The sequence below is a fragment of the Pygocentrus nattereri genome, chromosome 9 (assembly GCF_015220715.1).
Source record: "Pygocentrus nattereri isolate fPygNat1 chromosome 9, fPygNat1.pri, whole genome shotgun sequence".
Taxonomy (NCBI): Eukaryota; Metazoa; Chordata; class Actinopteri; order Characiformes; family Serrasalmidae; genus Pygocentrus; species Pygocentrus nattereri.
Window position 1 is genome coordinate 27,634,425 of NC_051219.1, and position 19,940 is coordinate 27,654,364.

Consider the following 19,940-nt stretch of genomic DNA (forward strand, 5'->3'; position numbering starts at 1 on the left):
TTGCTGGCTATTTTACAAAAGGAAGTTTCGGTCTAAGAAAGCGAAGGTATTACAAATCACATGGGTTCTAAACTACATTTCCCAGAGTTCCGGTGCTTCGTGACGCAATGTGTAAACACGGATTGAATTGGCCGTTGAAAGTGGCCACGGCCTGACTTGGTAAACGTAAAGAAGCTTCTAGATTCATGCAGCAATGGCTGAAATAACCCGAATAAAATCGTTTTTCTGTATTTTTTTCCTTTCAGCTTTTCCATAGTTTAAATAATAAACAGATTTAACACACTGCACAATCTCCTGTTTACTAATCTATTATTTATAAGTTTATTATCAGTGATGTAGTAACTAAATATCACATTGTCAAGATGCAGAGGGAGAGAGACTGCATGAAGAACTGCCATCATTACAGTCTATATAGTGAATAACAGAATTTGTCAAGCGTTTCCATGACATTTCTCATAATCACAATATCGAAATTGGTAATATTTCTTAATAATTGTTGAAATTTCTTGGTGTACATCCAAAAAGAGGAAGTTCACACAAATGTGGCAGCTGTTCCTAAACACAAGCCAACACACTGTAGTCTGTACACTGTAATAGGCTTCATATGTTGTCAATCATTTGTAAGCAAGTTACATTTACCCACGTATTAAGCAATTAACTTAATCTTAATTAACTATTCCTTCCTTTCACTTTTAAAGTCTGATCGCAGATAAAAGCCTACTGGGATTACTACAGCTGTAGCAATGGCTTTGTGGACACCTGGCATTCACAGTAGTAATGATGTTTAAAGGGTCCACTTTTAGGAATAGTGCTTTTTGTCCTTATATTAACATTTAATTTGAGTAAAGGTTCATATATTGAGATATAATGTTTTTGGTAAAAGGCTTTTGGCTTTAAAATGAGCACATCTGTGTCCAACTATTTTAATAACAAAACATGCTAAAAAACTTATTCTGACTGCACTACAGTGATGATTTTGTATAGAAAAACCTTAGAAGAGCGTCTTACACTATTTAAATGTTGAGTTACATGTAATTTTTATGTGCCCTGCAATGGACTGGTGACCTGTCTAAGGTGTATCCTGCCTGCCACCCAATGACTGCTGAGACAGGCTCCAGCTCCCGCCCCATGACCCAGGAGGATAAGTGGCTTAGCATATGTGTGTGTGTGTGTGTGTGTGTGTGTGTGTGTGTGTGTTTTTTTTATGTTTTTATTCATTAACAAATTTGGATTTTCTACTGTTTTGGTCACAACCTGTACTCATATGTGTCCAGAACTCTGCCTTCGATATTATTTTAGCCATATGATTTGTTCAAATTGAAAAAGTTCTTCAGATTAGTACTGAGGGAAGTTTGGAGTACATATGGACTAAAGCAATAATGATGCAAAAGATCAGATATGGAGATGAATGGCCATTCCGTATTTTAGAACCCAAAGATTTAGCACTGTCAAAACATGTTTAAGACCTTGTCCTGCTCTCTGGTCATGGTTATTTTCCACTGTGGGCTGTGCAGTAATAAAATTTAACAGCGCATGAAGGCATGGGTGTGTGAGAGAGAGATAGCGAGTGATATTAATTACACTATTATACCTCATTTGATACAAACAGCTATAAAGTACGGCAGGGTTGTTGAGGTCGTTTGTAACAGCGAGGTCCCTGAAGCAGCTCATCAGACAAAGAACCACTTTCACATTCACCACTATCGATCTGTATCTGTAACCTGTTTGTTCAGGTATTTTGCAGGACATTTTCAGCTTGAAGGCTGAATGTTTATGAGACCTGGGCTTTACGTGGAACCCTTTGGCCTAGAGAACAGCCAATCCATTGTTCTTAGAACTCCAGCAGCTTCTTTGTTTGGTGTGTCTGTCTCCTTTTCTCAGTGAGGCTTCTTGACAGCTACACATCCTTTCAGACCCATAGCGCTGAGCTGTCTTCTCACAGTGAAAGGATGGCTGTGGATTTTGCTCTGAAGCAGCTTGATGTTCTCCTCTCTCTCAACGACGAATGCTTAAAGTGCTGTTTATTTGTTAGGGGCAGTTTTGGTGGTCTACCAAGCGGCTGTTAGGAGTCCTTTTCTCTGTATCTTTCAATACCTCGTATGTAATTTAATAATATATTTAATTATATATGAGTCCCCGTCTGGGAAACTGACCCAGCGGTGTCTATAGTTAACGACGTAATATGTTGTGAGTGTGAGATGAAATGAGAGAAAGAAATAGTTTTACATTTTTATGGGTTCTTACTTCCTTTTTTGAAGCAGGGGTGTGTACTGATCTGTGTACAAGCACACTTTTTACCCGCAGTGGTTCAGAGCAGGATCAAACTGAGATGATTGCAAAATATGCTTGATTAAATTCACTCTCACCAAAAGACATGCAGCCCATCTGGCATATCTAGTTGGCACATCAATCATTCAGTTCTCTCTTATTCCCCTAGACATGACTGCAGTCGAAAGGAAACAAGATCCGAAATACTACAGACATGATAAAAACTTTAGTCCAGAGGCCAGACCAACCTAAACAATTCTATCATCCAAGAGTTTAAACTGAATGAGATTTGAATGAAAAGCAAAATAATCAACACTTTGGGGAGGCCTGAACAAAACCACTCGATTTGTAAAATGTCTCCCATTATTCATCCTCTGAGGTCATGACTGACGGTACACATAATAATGTATCGCTTCATTATTTCATCATAGGTGTGAGTTTGACTTAGGATCTTGTTTAGCCGATAGAGATTAGCACAGTTTTATTTTCCTATCGAACATCAACGTTATGCAGTCTTACATAATCGTTCCTCCTGTAATGCTTAGTGCTGCTCATTTTTTTCTGTAAGAATACAAGCAACCAGCAAGTCTCAAATCTTGACATTCTTGAGTCCCGAGTCAGGTCTTAAGTCTTGTCTCGATTCAAGTCTCGAGTCAAATCCCAAATCCCAGTCTTCAAATCCCAAACAAGTCAGCATGTATTCTTCACCTAAATTATGCCATTTTAATACTAAAGACCAAAAATGATGGTAACTATAACATACACTCTTTAAAAAGATGGTTCTTCAAGGGTTCTATATAGAATCATAAACACTTGTAGATCCCATTGCATGATTAAACTGTTCTCTTCATGGTGAACTGGTTCTTCAGATTGATGGAGAGTGTGTTCTTTATGATTCTGTTTAGCACAAAAAGGGCTCTGCTATTGCAGCATGCCATGCTTGTAACAGTAGAAGAACCTTTTTTGGTGCTACATAGAACCATTTTCAAAAAGGTTCAATATAGATTCATACACAACACATTTTCTGAAGAACTATTTCGCCATGCAAAGAACCATTTAATCAAGCAAGTAGTTCTTTGAGTGTTCATGGCTGTCTTTATTAAAGAATCCTTGAAGAACCATTCACAGGATGTTACAGGATGTTAGATTGGAGGAGTTTCAGGTATGTTCCTTCACTCGAACCTAAAACTAGTAGGATCGTAACCTCATGATTTTGCCTTCCAATGGGTTTCCTAATGAGATCTAAAGGTGCCTTACCGGAAACCAGGGTTTTCTCATGGGAAATCAAATGCATTTGGAATCTGTCCAGCACTTGTTAAGCCATTAGAGTCATTCACACCGTGATATTAACCGATCAGAACAATATACACATTAGTGACAACACCACCAGGAACCAGCATGCTTTCTATGATAAAACAAAACACAATATTTTCAAGATGAGCATCGTCAATTACAAATCTTAAAACTGGTGGTAATTTGTACACACTCCCTTACAAGAACCCTGTGGTTTATACAGGTCTGTTTTTTTCCGCACCCGCATCCCCGCCCTCCGCACCCGTATTCGGTTTGAGCCAAAGCGTGTCATGATAGCCAATCACAGCACGAGATTAAGATTGACAAGATTCTATCAGCCAATCCTATCCCAGTAGGCGGGTTCTATCCGAATGCGGGTGGAGAAAAAATTAAACCACGCTGCTCATACACTAGCGTAGGCTAACCTGCACTTCCATTCATCACGGCTGAAGGGAAAGGAGGGCGTGCTGTATGTAACTAAGTGACGAAGATGAGTTAAGAACGGACATCGACGGTTACAGCCGTTGAAAATTCCGTTGTTTTCTATTCAACTTAAAAATCCAAATTTGATTTATATTACAAAAAAAATTAAGCGAGTGACAACTTAAAACCAGCTCGCGCTTCCCGCCTGTTCGGCCACATTCTTTGCCTTCGCGCGCGGCCCTTCTTCTTCTTCTGTTCCAGGATTCGAATTGAACGTTTGTCGCGACTTTTTACGCTTGTCGTCAGTCTTCAACGTTTTCACCGTCAAAGGTGATCGAAAAAAGGAGATTTTTCTCGCCGCCTGCGTCTCGACTGCCAGCAGAAGGAGACTCTGCCTCGTCTCGTTCCTTCGGTGGGGGTTTCTCCTGTCGTTCAGCCCCGTGGGATGATGCCGCCGCATATGAGATTTCGGAGAAGGTCATTTCTCGGGCTGCTGTTCCTCTTCTCCCTGTCCACCTCTGCGCTTTACTTCATCTACTCAGCTCCTGGAATAGGTGAGTCCTTCACCCCTTCACCTCTTTCATCGGCTCGGGCAGCTCTTGTTTTTCTGTCTCTTTGGTGGCTGACGGTGAGCTGAGGAGGACGAGGTTGAAGTCGACTTCCCATTGCCCAGCTTTTAATTTACCCGTTCCACCTTAAATGGTGCGGCAGCGACATTCTGGCGCCGGAGGTAACGTCGACTGCTGTACCATTTAAGGTGGAACGGGAAAATTCGATCAAGAAGCTGGGGAATGGGAAGCTGAGGCCGTTTTTAGATAGGTAGGTTACTTGAAAAGATGGGGTTCTTTAGTAGAGACAGCGGTTCTGTTTATTACCATGAGTTCTATGTAGAGTAATTTCCATATTTAATGGAGAACGTGAGATGTAGAATGTGTTGTATGTGGTTCAATATAGAACGTTTTTAAGCGTGGTTGTATGTAGAGCTAATGGTTCTAAATTTCCTTTAGCGGAGAAGCTTTAAAGAACCATCTTTTAGGCTGAGTAGGCTGCATGACAGAAGAGCCCACTGACATATGAAGCTTGTAAAGGACAGTTGTGGAGACGAATCGTGTTGTGGCGGTGCTGCTTTTTTGCTGTGGGGCTTCGTTCATTTCCATTCGATTCAGCCCCATCTGCCTCATCTTGCTGAGGTCTAGGTGGTATTACCAGCAGCTGAAAATGTTAGGGGGCTCTTTTAGGCCAATTACTGTCATTTCTACACGGTGTGTCCAAACATATCCAGGTCAAACATATCCAGACACCCGCTGGTGTTCAGCTTGTATCTCCATGTAGAAGCACTGGCCATATAATGGGACGCTCAGAAGAAGCCCCACATGAGCCTAATGTTCCAACATCTAGTCTAAAGCCTTCCTAGAAGAGCAGAGGCTGGCCAAACATATCCAGGAAAACTGCTACAGACTCCCTATTAATACCATTAGGAACCACTGGATGAGTAGGTGTCTCCAAACGTTTGGACATGTGCATCATCACAAGCAGCATCCTTGCTATTCTACTGTTGGACTTAAATGAGGTTCAGCATCGTAAATGGCTTTAACAGCTGTTACAAATGCAGAGGAAATTGATGCCTGTTTTTTTTTATTGATTATGGTTTCTGATTTTGATGGTACGCTTATCGCTTCAGTGGTGGTCATTGATTAGCATGTAACTCCACATGGTGCTGTCCTTTTTTAATTCAAGGGGCAAGGTCAAATGTTACAGCAATACATTACCGATGTAGAATGTGTACAAAGTGATGGAAGGCTAAAATTTAAGAACAAATACATGAAGCTTAAAAGAAACACAAAGAATGTCTTTCTGGCTTTTCTACAGTGTTTCAGAATGTTCAAATAGATGTTATATGTGTTATATATTCCTTAAACTAGGAGTGGGATGATAATACAAAAAAATAATATCACGATACTCATAGACATTTTCACAATGCTCGATATGTATTACAATATTTAATTTTTCTGAGGTTTCCAGAGTTGAAACCAACAAAAAGCTTGCTATTTAACTGAATTAACGCCTCAACATCCCAGGCTTATTACATACATATTATTCAATATCTACAGGGACTTCAGTGCAAACTGGTTGAGCTATTCTAAGGTTATAGAAGTGTGTAATAAAACTTTGGGATTGCTAGTGAACCCTGATACAAAGTTTAAAAAAGAAAAGATATTTATTCAAAGTTTACTGCAGAAATAAAGGTATGAAACTGTCACTGGGGTGGTTCCCTCAAGGGAACATATCAGTACCTTTAGTCAGGGAACATAATTGTTCCATGATCCAGTGAAATTATGTTTTCTAAGTTGTATTGACTCCACTCCGTCTTGTCTCCTGGCGACTGGACCTTGAAACCAATGTTGTACCATTGAAGTGCGTTTAAATTGTTTGTACCTTGATGACTGAAAATGTGCCTACACAGCACCTTCATTACTTTCTCGCTTTGAAATAAAATATGAGGTTGATCATATCCACCCTATGCTCAGAAAAGACATTATGAATGTAAGACTATCACTATAGCAATAAAATATGGACACATTGCCCACTGCCTTTCTCTTTTATTAGAAAATATACTGGAAGCAAGTTTACAGTGCCCTTTCTGCACATGTAGTGTTTTTCTATGATGGAAAAACAGGGCTGTTTTGGACAGAGCCGAGTGCCAACCCATGCTCAGCATCATAAGAAAAAGTATGTGGCCTACCAAGAAGCTAGTATACTAATTTTCTGATCTCATATGTGTCATATTTTCACAATGTGTCACACTGTACACTCTCAGAAATAAAGTTAGTAAGCTGTCACTTGGGGAGTGCCCCGCTTGTCACTGTGGTGGGTACATCTCAGTACCTTTAGTCAGAGAACATAGTTGTACCATAATCCACTGAAACAATGTTTTCTAAGCTGTATTGACTCCACACTCCCCGTCTCATCTCCAGGCTTTTTATTTTATTCTGACTTAAAACATTAGGTTATGAAAATGTACAAACATGTGCTTTTCAGAAAAACTAATTTAAGGTGCACAGCTGGACCTTAAATACACGGTTGTACCTTTCAGGGTACATTTAAATACAAATGTACCTGCACAGAACCTTTATTTCTATCTTTGTTGTTTTGTCTTCGCCTTCAGTCGCTTTTCAAAGGTCATTTATCTTTATTGCTGCAATTGTTTTTGTTGTATTTTTTTACTTGAGGAGTTTTTTTTATTATCTGCTGTTAATAGCTTAATAGTGGAGTCAGTGTTTCTGCCCTGAAGGTAGCACATGCACATTGACAGAGGCTTCTGAATGAGGCTGAGATGTTCATTTAAACAGGAAAAAAAATTTCCTCAGATTGTATGACCAGCTTCCTCAGTTTCTTCCGTTGGTTTGACTACTTCCTCAACTTAGACACAGGGTTCTTAGACACTTTAAAAGACCAAGCCTACATTGGCATGACAGTTCTGGTAATAAATTACAGAACCTTTGGTATGAGGCGGCACCAGTGCAGCGGGACAATGTTTGACAGATCGTTTACACTAGAGCTCAGCTTTAAAATCCTCACATGGTGCTCCAAAGAAGGTTAAGTAGATTCTACTGTGTCTGCCCTCAGCTTTGTCATTGCAGACCTCACAGTGAACTTTCTGGCACACAGAGGTTCTCAAACAGTCTAAAGGTTTGTACACATCTACTAGTCCGTCCTATTTGCTTCTTATTCTACGAATAATGCTTTACTCTTCTACGAAGGTTTTACACAAAATATTGGAACATGCTGTGAGGATTTGATTGCATTCAGCCACAGGAGCATTAGTGAGGTCAGGTACTGATGTTGGATGGTCAGTTCTGGACACTCCAACTCGTCCCAAAGGTGTTGGATGGAGCTTCATCACATGAACATACGGTGTACACTCCTAAAAATATGTTTTTTAAAGGTTCTTTAGTAAAGAAAATAGTTCTGTAAAGAACTACAGTCACTAAAAGAACCATTTGTATGATTAAAGGGTTCTTTGTATCATGAAAGGGTTCTTCAGAGATGGTTCTGTATACAACGTTTTTGAAAGAGGTCCTGTATAGCATCCAAAAGTGTTCCTCTATTGTTGTGATGTCAAGCTTGTAACAATAGAAGAATGGAACCATCTACAGCACATTCTCTATCAATCTGGAGAACCCTTTCATAATGCAAAGGACCCTTTAATCATGCAAAGGGTTCTTTGAGTGTTCAAGGTTCTTTATAGAACATTTTTTTCTTTACTGAGGGACCTTTGAAAATTCATCCTTTTTTAAGATTGTATCTCTCTGTCTGTCTTTGAGTCTCTCATTGAATCAGAAATTAGTTCACACACATGTTCTGATGGTTTGTTCTCTATCCTGATGATCTTTGATGCATGAGGATAAAATCGAAATGTTAGTAATTCAGGTGCTAGTTAATGGTAAAACATATGTGTGTTTTGCCCTACTTTGCTTCTGCAAATGCAACACAAAGTATTTTGTGGTGAGGGAGAGTGAACTGCAGTAACCAGTCAATAGACTTTGTGGCTTTGAAGTGAAAAACTGTAGCATCAGAAACTGCTGCTGCAAGACAGTAGTAGCAGGGCACTTCCAGGGTAGAGCCATGACCATTTTTCTTTGGACAGAAAAGGAGTCCAAAATGTACATAAATGATTCTGAAATGGAGCTAATACCTTCCAGTGCGTTAAAACCTCTGATTAATACATTAACTGCATTCTTTTGGCAAAACATTTGGCCAATGTTGTATTGAAATACGACCTGTCCAGGGTGTATCCTGTCTTCCGCCCGAAGACTGCTGGGATAGGCTCCAGCACCCCCCCGTGACCCTGACGGAGAAGCGGCTTAGAAAATGGATGGATGGATGGATATATTCAAATATATATATATTTATTTATGTATAGTGGTTCATTGCGTCTTTTCCAGCTTAACTGACCCCCCCCCCCAAAAAAAAAAAAAAAAAAACTATTGTAATATCTATTGTGATTATGAAAAAAATGAAGTAAGTAAAAAGTATTGTGATATTTATACCATATCATGCATCTCTAGCTTGTTCACAGTCCGCAGTCTGGAGCACTAGTCAGTTTGCTTACAAGCGTGAGGCTAAGAGTAGACAGAAGCCGAAAGCTGCACTGCACTGCTGAGTTAAGAGGTGTCATTGTTCACTGATGAATACATTCACAGAGTCAGGCTTTCAGCTACATCTGGTTGGCAGAGAACATGACTAGTAGGTGAAGTACATGTGCACACACAGGCCATCTTTTTAAATACTTTTCTGCATTTCTTTGACTTATAAAATGAAAGAGGGTAAAAGAAGCAACAGAGGAGATGCTATAAATGGTAATAAACTGAAGATGAAAAAGGCTTCTCGAGCCTTTGTCTCTCATATTCTTCTATCTAGTTTTCTTTACAGGGTGGCAATCAATGCATTGCAGCTGAGAAATACAGTCCACAAAAAAAGCGATGCATTGACTTGACTTGATTCAAAGGTGTACACCATTCGTACATGAACAAAATAAATGACACCAACACAGCCGGATGACAGAATGAAGTTGTATGTTTTATTCATTTGGAAATGATGTACATATGAATCAGGAAATCTCTCTTTTTTTCACTGTGCTTGCATTGCTCTTCATTTGTAATGTGGATTTTGACTATTGTTGATTGTTACTCTTAGAAGATTGCCAGCTGGGGGTCAGAAAGCAAGACACAAAACCATCAGCTCTTGGACAGTGCTCATAGAGATTAGACATATAGGGTATTATGTACTGAATTGTTTCATATTTTTTTGTGTCATAGTATCGTGGCTAGTGTGTAAGCTCAGGGCTAACATGTTAGCTTGTGGCTAGCGCATTAGCTTGGGGCATTTTAAAGCACATCTTTCATTTTGTGTTTCTATGCTGCTAAGAAATCAGTCTAATTGGACCACTATGTAATTCTAAAGTCTCAGATATTACACTTGTGTAGTCTTGAATGCTGTACTACACTGAAAATGGTATATTAACATAAGGAACCTCAGTCACACCTTATTCTTTTTTACTGTCTATTTGCTCACTAATTAATGAAATGAGGTCTTCTTGGAACCCATTCTCCTGGAATCTCCCTCCTGCCCTCCCACCCCCACCCTTGTTGGCAACCGCTATGCTTTGATGCACCAGAAAGGCATCTCTAAAACTCCATACAAGGACCAGTAGAACCAGTGTATTAATTATAAATGGTCGCTCCTGAGCAGCAGGACGGAAGGTGCCTTTGAGTGGGCTTGAGTGGGTTTACATTACAATTCCAGTGGGAATGAGGGAGTAGGCTGGCACTTCCATTGGAGTAATTCATTTGGACCAATAAGTAAGGAAGTACAGTCATAGGAACTGAAGGGGTTATGTCATTTGTGAAGTATAGTGTGCCCTTTAGGCAATAATATCCGAAGAAAATAGACGGCACATGCTCATATCCCATAGACACACGCACACATATCCCAGCTACCATTCGCTATGACCCAAGAGATATTAACCATATCACAAGAGACAGTGTCAGGAGATGAGGAAAACCATTAGCATATACTCACACATGCACAGCTGGGAGTTAGGGAGCTGTGGGGGAGTCCTTTTGGGGCTTACTAGAGCAAATGGCCTTTGTACATAGAGTCAGATCTGAGGAGAACCCAGGTGCTTCCCTGTATCCCCTGAGCATTTTGTTTGCCATTTGAGAGAGCAAGGGCCAGAGAGAGAGAGCTCAGATCTGCTGCATCGCCCTGCTGATGATAAACATTTGAACACATAACACATGGACTGTCACTCTTGTGTTTCTTCTCTCCGCTGATTGTTGTCTGGCTTCCCAGCTGCTATAAGGAAGTCAGCGTGAACTTGATTACTTTCGTGCTTATGAAGGCTTGCTGTATATCTTCCACCTTCTCTATCTTTTTGCTCCTTTCTGGGAAGCTTTTGAGGCTTAGAAGAACAAACATAGTCATACATGACAAGTGCCTAATTAATTATTAATTTGTAATAAATTGTCCCGTTTCTTTGACTCAGCATTCAAGGCAGTCACTTTAGTCTGAAGGTTAAGCAGTTCCAAAGGGCAACTGTTTCTACTAGAGGTTGTAAATGTCTGATCTCTTAACAGCTTGATTCCACTATGATTCTTTACAAGTTGATTTAGGGCTTCACACAATCATGAAATCTTAAATTATCAGCACAATTTAATGACATTATTTTGACGTTAATCACAATAATTTGAAAAAGTACACTGAAATACACAAATGCGAACGAGGAACTATGTACACCTTTACATAGTAACAGTATAGAGTGTATCAGTGAAAATACTAGAAATATTTTAGGGATGAAAGAGTACAATGTATTATAGTGTAATGAATAGTGTTGCAGCATATTGTAGTGCATTGCATTATATCTAGCATATGAGCTTGTTGCAGGGGTGTAAGATCAAAACTCAGCTTTTTTTTGTGTAAAAGAAAATTGAAACATTACATTTTTTTTGTATCATGTAATTACACTGCTAATATATACAGTACAATCAGAGTCAGAAACCATCCTTTATTTGACCCAGCATCCATTCTTTTCAAGAGACTCACTTCCAGTTTCTCAAAGAAATCATAAGAAACACCTCCAAAGTTCTGTCTTAGCAGTTTTGCATTTCCTGCTTCCCACAATCCAAGGAATCTCAAGCACATTCAGTGATGTTGGTGGTCTGTCAATAGTTCTGAGAATACCAGCAGCTTCTTTGTTTCATTTTCTCTAGTTTTGGAAACTCTTGTTCTATCACTTTTCCTTTAACTTTCCTCTTCCTTATGTGAGTGGATTATCTTGTGTGGAGTCTCCTCAGAAATGTCTTCTGAAAAATGAACTGCTTTTAATCAATAGGCTGTTAAGACACAGGCACAATCTGGTACTACATACTTCTTTAGTAAAGAAAATAGTTATTGAGAGTACCACCACGCCAGACTTGTTTCAATAAAACAACACTTTTTAATGCTGTATAGGAACCTTTTCAAAAAGGTTATTACAGCACATTCTCCATCTGTCTGAAGACCCCTTACACAATGCAAAGAACCCTTTAATAATGCAAAGGGTTCTTTGAATGCTCATGGTGCTATGTAGAACCATTTTCTTTAGTAAAGAACCCTTAAAGAACCATCTTTGTAAGTGTGTATGTAAGGTTTCTGTCAGTATATGTTTGTTAATTCAGTACTGTTTAATATGTATAGGCCACAACACTTAAAAGGAACACAGCCTAATCTCTAACAGCTGCATTTGTAGCATTCAGTCAATTAGCACAGACAATGATTTCCCTTAGTAGAAGAAAAGAAAACATGGTGGAACAAAACAAGGCTTTAATAGAAGCCAGTGGGCAGTTAATTCAGTATGCTGCAGGTGCTCAGTTCCTCTTAGTAATAATAGTAGGATTTTTACAGTTTCTGTGTAAAATTGTGGCTGTTGTCATGAGAAAACCTTTCTTTGGTGATAAAAGCTGATTTTTTACCTCTCTCATGAGGACACTGCTTCTTGGAGTTTCCTGAAGCGTGCATATAAAACCCTATGCATATTGCGCACATAATCACACCCCTACACACTCATTGGGCCACACTGACAGACATATACATGGTTGTAGGTGGCAACATGTGTCACATTTTCCCACTGACAGCAACCAACCTACAGCTTGATGATCTTTGTGCTAGTGGTTTCTTTCCACTGTTCTCAGAAGTGTGTAGACCACAGAGTCTGTGGTGAAAAACAATGATTTGAGCAACTGTTGGCACAGACGTCCTACGAATAAAGACTGGACAATTGCATTTAAGATTTGCCACTAAATCACACGGTTTTGCTGTATGTTAGGGCCACTTCACTGGAGCGCACAGTAGCTTAATCTTGCAGTTCAGATGCACAGCCACAAATGCAGCAAAATAGAAACCGGCTTTACAGCCACCTTATCTCAAGCCCTGCCTATAAGTGGCTGTAAATGTTTGTATATTCTTGCTGAATTCTCATGTGCATTACTAATGGCAGATGAGTGCATTTTAGAGACTACAGCCCAGTGAATGTGATTGATATCAGTACTGATTTTAAGAAGCTAAAAACTACAAAAGTTGGTAATACGAACTGATATAATTGTATCTGTTCAGAAAGTCAAACAGGCTCCAGTAGTTTTAGATAGTGTCTACACGAATGCATTGTTTTATCCATGATAGGGTTTTGTGTGATATATATATATACTGTTGGCTTGGACTGCCACTGCTGCTGGAAAAAAGCTCTCCATTATTAAATGTCCCCAACTAGAGCTAGTTTAGACAACATTATAGATATTATTAAAATAGCAGCTCTTGCAATTTAAAGATTGCACTCAAATTGTGAATTCTGTATATAAAAACAACAAGTGATTCAGCCTTGGCTGATACTGATGCTAATCCATGCATGTTTATATAAACATTTTTTATTATTTTTATTTTTATAAAATGTATACAGATGCTTATCCAGTACTGATACATCCGCATAATTTACTATCAGCTGATACTCTCAGTCAGCTGTTACATTAGTCAGTCTTAATGGAGATCTGTTTCAGGGTCCTTACAGAATAGCTGTCCCTCAGTATGAGCTCACCCTGCTGGGCATCGATCTGTCCTGTCCACCTGGCTCTGCTTCCCTTCTCTATCCCTTCAATTAGTCCACTATATTTTACCTTTCCAACCTTTCAATTCTCTTCCTGTGTAAAGAACTTTGAGATTTTTTAACAACAGTGATAGCGGCTGTAAAAATAAAGATTACTAATTATTATTTACATAATACTGTTCCTATCATTCTGTCCCTTCCTCAGATGTCCTTTCTTTGCCTGCTTTCTTGGCCATTCATATAAGGAGATGAAGAGTCAGCTTCACTAGACTCTTGCTTCCTCATTTGTATGCTCATTTGCAAGTAAGAGTCCTATGGTCTGTGTGTCATTTGCATCATCATTTGTTTACTGAAGATGAAGAAATGGACAGCAGGTGTAAATAACAATCGGCTAGCCACTGTGACTGAGAAAAGCTTACTGTAATGTCATCCTGTCACTTCATTTGCTGTCTAGAGGAACTGCTGTTATTGGCATCCTAAAACAAGTTTTTCTCAGTGGAACCAACATCAGAGCACATTGTTCTAAGGACAAATCAACCAGCTGTGTAAATTAAAGTGATCGACCTTGAATATCTTTTCTCCTTGGCGCACACTGTCTCGGCCATGCCGAATACGAAAAGCTCCTGTTACAAAGTGCGAGAGGCTTTCAAATGGAATCATGTTAATGATGGATTGTTGCTCTGTCCCAGCAGGCTCAGACATCCTACAGATCGATTGAAGTGAGAGTTGTACAGTGACAGCTTTTCTTGCAGTTATCTTGAAGTAGATGCTTTTAGCCTGCGAACCTCACCCTCCTGTTTAAGGTCCAAGGACAGCCATGTGACGCACAGTACCGTATTAACAATGGAATTCAGCTGAGAATCAATCGGGGCGGTCACCCACTCCCTTTGGCAACAGAAATCCTCTTAGCCTTTTTTTAATGTGCCACATGATTTAAAAGTTTCCTAATCCATTTCGGGGTAACCAGAACACATTTGTTATAGTCAAGTCGATAAAGGAAACAACAGTGCATTATCTTTAATACTGAGAGCATGGATGAGGAAAATATGCTTTTTGTGATCTTGGTGTAAAGTCTGAAACAGGTCCCATGTTTGTAACCCCATACTACAACAATGGAGCGAGAAAAGAGATTTATTAAGAGATTTAGCATTTATTGCTAGCCAGTCGTATTTGATGTGCACAATCAGCAATGGATAGGGTAAAGAGTAGAATGATGTTTGTCAATGGCTTTTAGTACAGGGCCTCCTTACCACCTTTTGTCTTCTTCTTTTTGCTTGTGAAAGGCATAATTCCACTTTTTCTTTCCCAGTACAGTATTGATATTGAAGCGTTGAGGTAAGGCTCAAAGATTAATCATTTATATATTGAAGAGAGTGCAGTTATCAAATTGCAGGAGCTGCCATATTCTATAGCCTACATTATCAAAAATGCTGTATTAATTTTTAAGTGGGGCAACCTCCATGTGTTGTGACATCACAACCACAACTTAGTGGCTGGCTGGCTGACATTTAAGTGTCCAAAATCAGGTAGAAAATAGATTAATATTCTGATCTTTGCCAAAAAAAAAACAAACAGGCATGAACCTTAATTTATAGAGCATAATCACAATTTAAATTACAGTCACAATGTTAGTCCCAAAAAATTACAATTAGATATTTTCCTCAAATCTTTCAGCCCTACTTTTGAGGCTCAGCATATACAGATCTGCAATTGCGATAGTTAATTTTGCATTTTAATTGAAGCACTTCACCTCTTCTACTCCACAGCTAACCACTCACAGTGTCAGCATGTGTTGAAGCAGGTATTGTGGTGTCCTCTATATAAGCTGAATTTATTTACATAAACATATTTTTTACTCACTTGCCCCCCTGTAGGGAATAAATCTCCCAAACAGAGGTTCCTTTCTGACCACTCCTCTTTTCCCTCTTGTCTGAACAGTGCATGTAGATCCTGTCATCATTGTGCAAACCCAATTAAAACCCTGTCTTTTAAGTGAATTAGGCAGAAGGAAGAGTAATATGACACTGTACGAAGGTATGGTGATTGACGCTGTAGCCACAACTGCCAGAATATACAAGGACATCTCGTCTACATCTACAAAAGTGCACCTGTTCTCGGGCACCACAGGAGACTGGGTGTATGCACAGTGAAGCTTTTGGAAGAATTGCTCCTCTGAGTAAAGAGGCGGCCAGATTTTAGTTAAGTGGTTTCCAGAATGTCATGAACCTGATGTTCTGCACATTTTTGGGCTTTCCCTGAGAAGAACGTCCCTATGTATTGCAATTGCTATAAGCATTGTGACAAAAACATGGTAAAACATGACCAAAACATTCACATTTGCTGTGGATTACATTAATTCCTTCACAGAACACTTGTTACTCTTGATGGTCACAGCACACAGTAACGTCTGTTTTGAGTAGTTAGGTTCATTTGCATATTGCAGCCATCTGTGGTATCAATACTTAATGGGTGATGTAGTGAAGCCCTAGCGTGACCCTAGTTTGCAGATGGATGGAATCAGGTTTGTTGGATTAGGGAAAACCGAAATGTTCAGGGAACTGGGTGTCCAACTTTGGTCTTTTTTTTTACAATTCACCCATTGCGCCCTACGGACAGTTCACTTCAAACATTGCAAGCAAAACAGCTCGTTTTTTATTTTACAAAATTTTACATTTTAAACTTTTACTGGGCTCCAAGGTGGCATTCAGCCTGTTTATTCATTACATATTACATGTCTTTCTGGCCATAAAACATTTCAGTGTCAGATAAGATAGAGAGAGGGTTGAGAGAATATCATTTTATTGTGGCCAAGCAGTAACGTCTTACGGAAAGGTTCTCTAGTTCTTTGGAAATACTGCTATCTCGTGAATTTTACCATCTTACAATGTGACCTAAATTTCCTTCTCATAAATGTAAAGGATCCTTATTTATAATTCTTGTTCCTAGGAGTAAAATTAGGTTTATCACTAGGAGACTACAAATTTCCCTCTGCAGGTAGAGGTTGATACATTTTCCTTATCCTGCTATGCCTGTCATATCAGCCTGTTCAAATACAGCCTTCTGAGCAAGATTCAAGTTTTGCCATTGAAATTGTAAAGAATGGGAGTCACTTGAATGGTAGTCAATTGAGTCTTGCTCTTAAAGCTGCTGATTTTTCATCGAAAGGACATACTTTCCACAGTCTTGACAAATGTAGTACTGCAAACTGTAAATTAGGGCTAAAGAATGTTTGGACAATGAATGGAAACCATAGCTCATACATCTCTGTACTTTCCTATTTAGATTCAAGTACACAAAGCCAAAATCAAAATGTGCAGTTTACATATGATTTGAAATTTCTGTTTATTCTATTAATATTTTAATATAATACTATTAATATAATTATAATATAATGTAGTGTCAGAAAATACATAAGCAAGACTCCAGTCGATTACATTTGGGGCAGTTTGGTATGTCATGGCTTTAAGAAGGAAAGTCTCCTTATTAATGCTCAGCATGGACCCCTGCACTTATCTTTATTGAACACACAGAATCACTCCGGAGATACAGCACATGCTGAGCTGGGAGCCGTCATCTCAGGGTCTTTTCAAGGACAGTAGACGTTCTGTTGCCAGGCAATGTTCTCTATAGCCGTCACTTTCTGGGTGACATCATTTACCTGTGATCTCCCCACAGTGGCCTCTCCTGCTGGCACTTCTTCTTCAGTGGGTAATCACAGCACAGATGGGAAGAATGGAGGGGAGCTCAGCTGATTACAGCGGTCACCTGACCAGTCAGGCGAGACGTTTTGGCTTTGTTGTTACGGAGACGCTCTGTTGATAGCGTTGTCATGATGCCGCACGTCCTTTGTTTGACTTGTCTTTAATGAAGGGAATGGGATCAAGAATTAATGGCTTTTTACAGCATACCTTGACATAAACAGTGAAGGATTAGATTTCTAACCAAGATTCAGTTAGCAAATGATTCGGCATCATGAAATCTCAAATTTCGATGACACTTCATTTGGCTAGCCTACAGTAAATGTAAATCTGTAGGTGCTTATTTTGCATTTACCTCATATTTTACGAATTATCTATTACATATTCCTTAATTTAACCCTAAACCTTGACATAAATCCTATTTCTACCCTTTATCGCAAGGCAAAACCAAGTGACTTTTAACAGATAGTTTGCTAATGAATTGAGCATCTATAGATAATCTGTTGAGGGATGTCAAAATGAAGTGAGGTCTCAAATCAATTTTTCAAAAATCAAAGACACTATATTACTAGAGAAAATATATATAAGGGAAAAGTGAAATGTAGATGATGAAAGCACACTCTTTTGTGGGTTTTTCAGTTGAAAATAGCCAGGTAATTTCATTTGTGCATGTATCAGTGAATGTTTTGTTATCTACAAGGATTCAACAGGCGAAGAAGAAAAGATAGCTGCTCTTTTAAATCTGCCTCAGTGGAGTTACGTCACTTGCACATCCCTGTAGGCAACAGTGGAATTACTTTATCAAGTTCAGCGTGTAGAAAAGGAGCTTTATGTTTGCTAATGTGTTTTTTTATCACTGTGAAAAAGATGCACCTTGTTAGTGGGAGGGGCTGCCATTTGGGAGGGGTCCGGGGGAGTTCAAGGTGAGGAACATTTGCATTGATCAGCACAACTAATGTGCGACTATGGCTGAAAGATTAATCGTTTTATATCAAAATATGCATGCAGTTTATATTGTAGTCTACATTATTAGCAATGATTCAATAACACAGAGATGGTGTACTCCCTTTAGATGAGTTAGACCAATCAAAAGCAAGCAAACACCCATGCACTGTGACACCACAACCACAACTAACACAACTGGCAGTCTGGTGCACTACATGCAACTTTCAAGCCTCAAGCCAGAAAAGATATTCCAGTCTTTATGGACTCAGTCCAAATTCTTAGAAAATAGTGCGACTTGCATTCCTTTTCGTGGGCTTTTTCATTCTGAAAGGTAATTTGTCGTACTTTACATATTAAACAAATGCAACAACAACATTTAGAAATCATATTACAATTACAGAAGAGCAGGGCATTAAATAGCTTTATAAAGAAATATTAAATATAATTAAATAGCTACTTTTTTGTGTTGGCCTTAAAGGGTCAAATTTTTTAGTTTTTAGACCCCTAATAAGGTGTAATAAAATGTGAACGGCTGAAATGGGAGCAGAAAGCCGTGCATGTGTCCGTCAGGTGATGTGCACAGTGTCATTGTGACAGTCTCTCAAACTGACCGCGAGTAACCCTGATGAACACACCCACGCTGCAGTCTCCTCTGCAAAAGAGGGAGGAGGAGGAGCAGAAACGAAGAACAGCTCCAGAGCAGAGCGGAGGAGGGGAAAGGAGCGAGGTAATGATGGATGAGAGGATGAGGAGAGAAGGAATGTTCAGGAAAGGAGGAAGAAAGAATGATAAGGGAAGTTGTTCAAAGGGAGATTTTTTTGCCCCACTCTCTTTCTCTCTCTGTTTCCTTTTCTTTCTCTCCCTTCCTTTTTTCACTCTACATGTTTATTGTCTTTTGCTCTTCTTTTTCTTTTTTTTTCTTTTTTCCTCTGTGTTACTCTCTGTCCTTCTGCCTTTCTCTTCTCTCCTTTCTGCTGTATCTCTCTCTCCATTTGTATTTGCTTTCTGTCTTTTACTCTCTTCCTGTCAGACTGTACAGCCCAATTGTTTGAAAAGAAAGACTGTAACCTTTGTTAGATTCTAACAGACTGAGGACATCATGAGTTTGTATCTTAAACTTATAATCTTTTTAAAGAATGGCTTGGCAAAAAAATAAAAATAAATAAATTGCACAGTTCCCCTCTACCTTAAGTATAGTCAGCCAACTCATTTTGGTGTCGTCAGTTTTGCCCCAGAGCAGCTTTACAAGTAATGGAAGCTTTTAACTACTAATTTGGTGTAAACCTCAATAGTCACACTTGCAGTTTTGGTCACTTAATGACACATCTGACATCTCTCTCTCTCTCTCTCTCTCTCTCTCTCTCTCTCTCTGTTTATTCCTGTCTGTTTGTCACCTTCTATATTTCTCTTTATTGCTCTGCCTTTCTCCTCTCTCGCCATTTCTCTCTCTCTCTCTCGCTCTCTCTCTCTCTCTCTCTCTCTCTCTCTCTCTTTCTCTGTCTCTTTCGCTTTCTCTCTGCAGCAGGGGCTATGGAATGATTTGGCCATGTGCCCAGATAATGACCAATCATGTACAGAATAGGAACTTCCAGTGAAGCTGAAGCAGAGTAACAGTATTTACTGTAAAGCTTCACCATCTGCCTCCGCTGCTGTTTGACATCAAAGCCTGCCTTCTG

At 39.3% G+C, this 19,940-nt stretch overlaps 1 protein-coding gene across 1 annotated transcript in view; it reads left to right on the forward strand.

Annotated features, from left to right (window-relative positions):
• Positions 1-4,008: 4,008 nt before the first annotated feature.
• Positions 4,009-19,940, forward strand: part of b4galt5 (UDP-Gal:betaGlcNAc beta 1,4- galactosyltransferase, polypeptide 5) — a 55,697-nt gene continuing 39,765 nt past the window's right edge. The window contains exon 1 of the mRNA XM_017698234.2: positions 4,009-4,538. Within this exon, the coding sequence (XP_017553723.1) occupies positions 4,430-4,538 (109 nt within the window). The 5' untranslated portion in view covers positions 4,009-4,429. The remainder of the gene's footprint in view (positions 4,539-19,940) is intronic.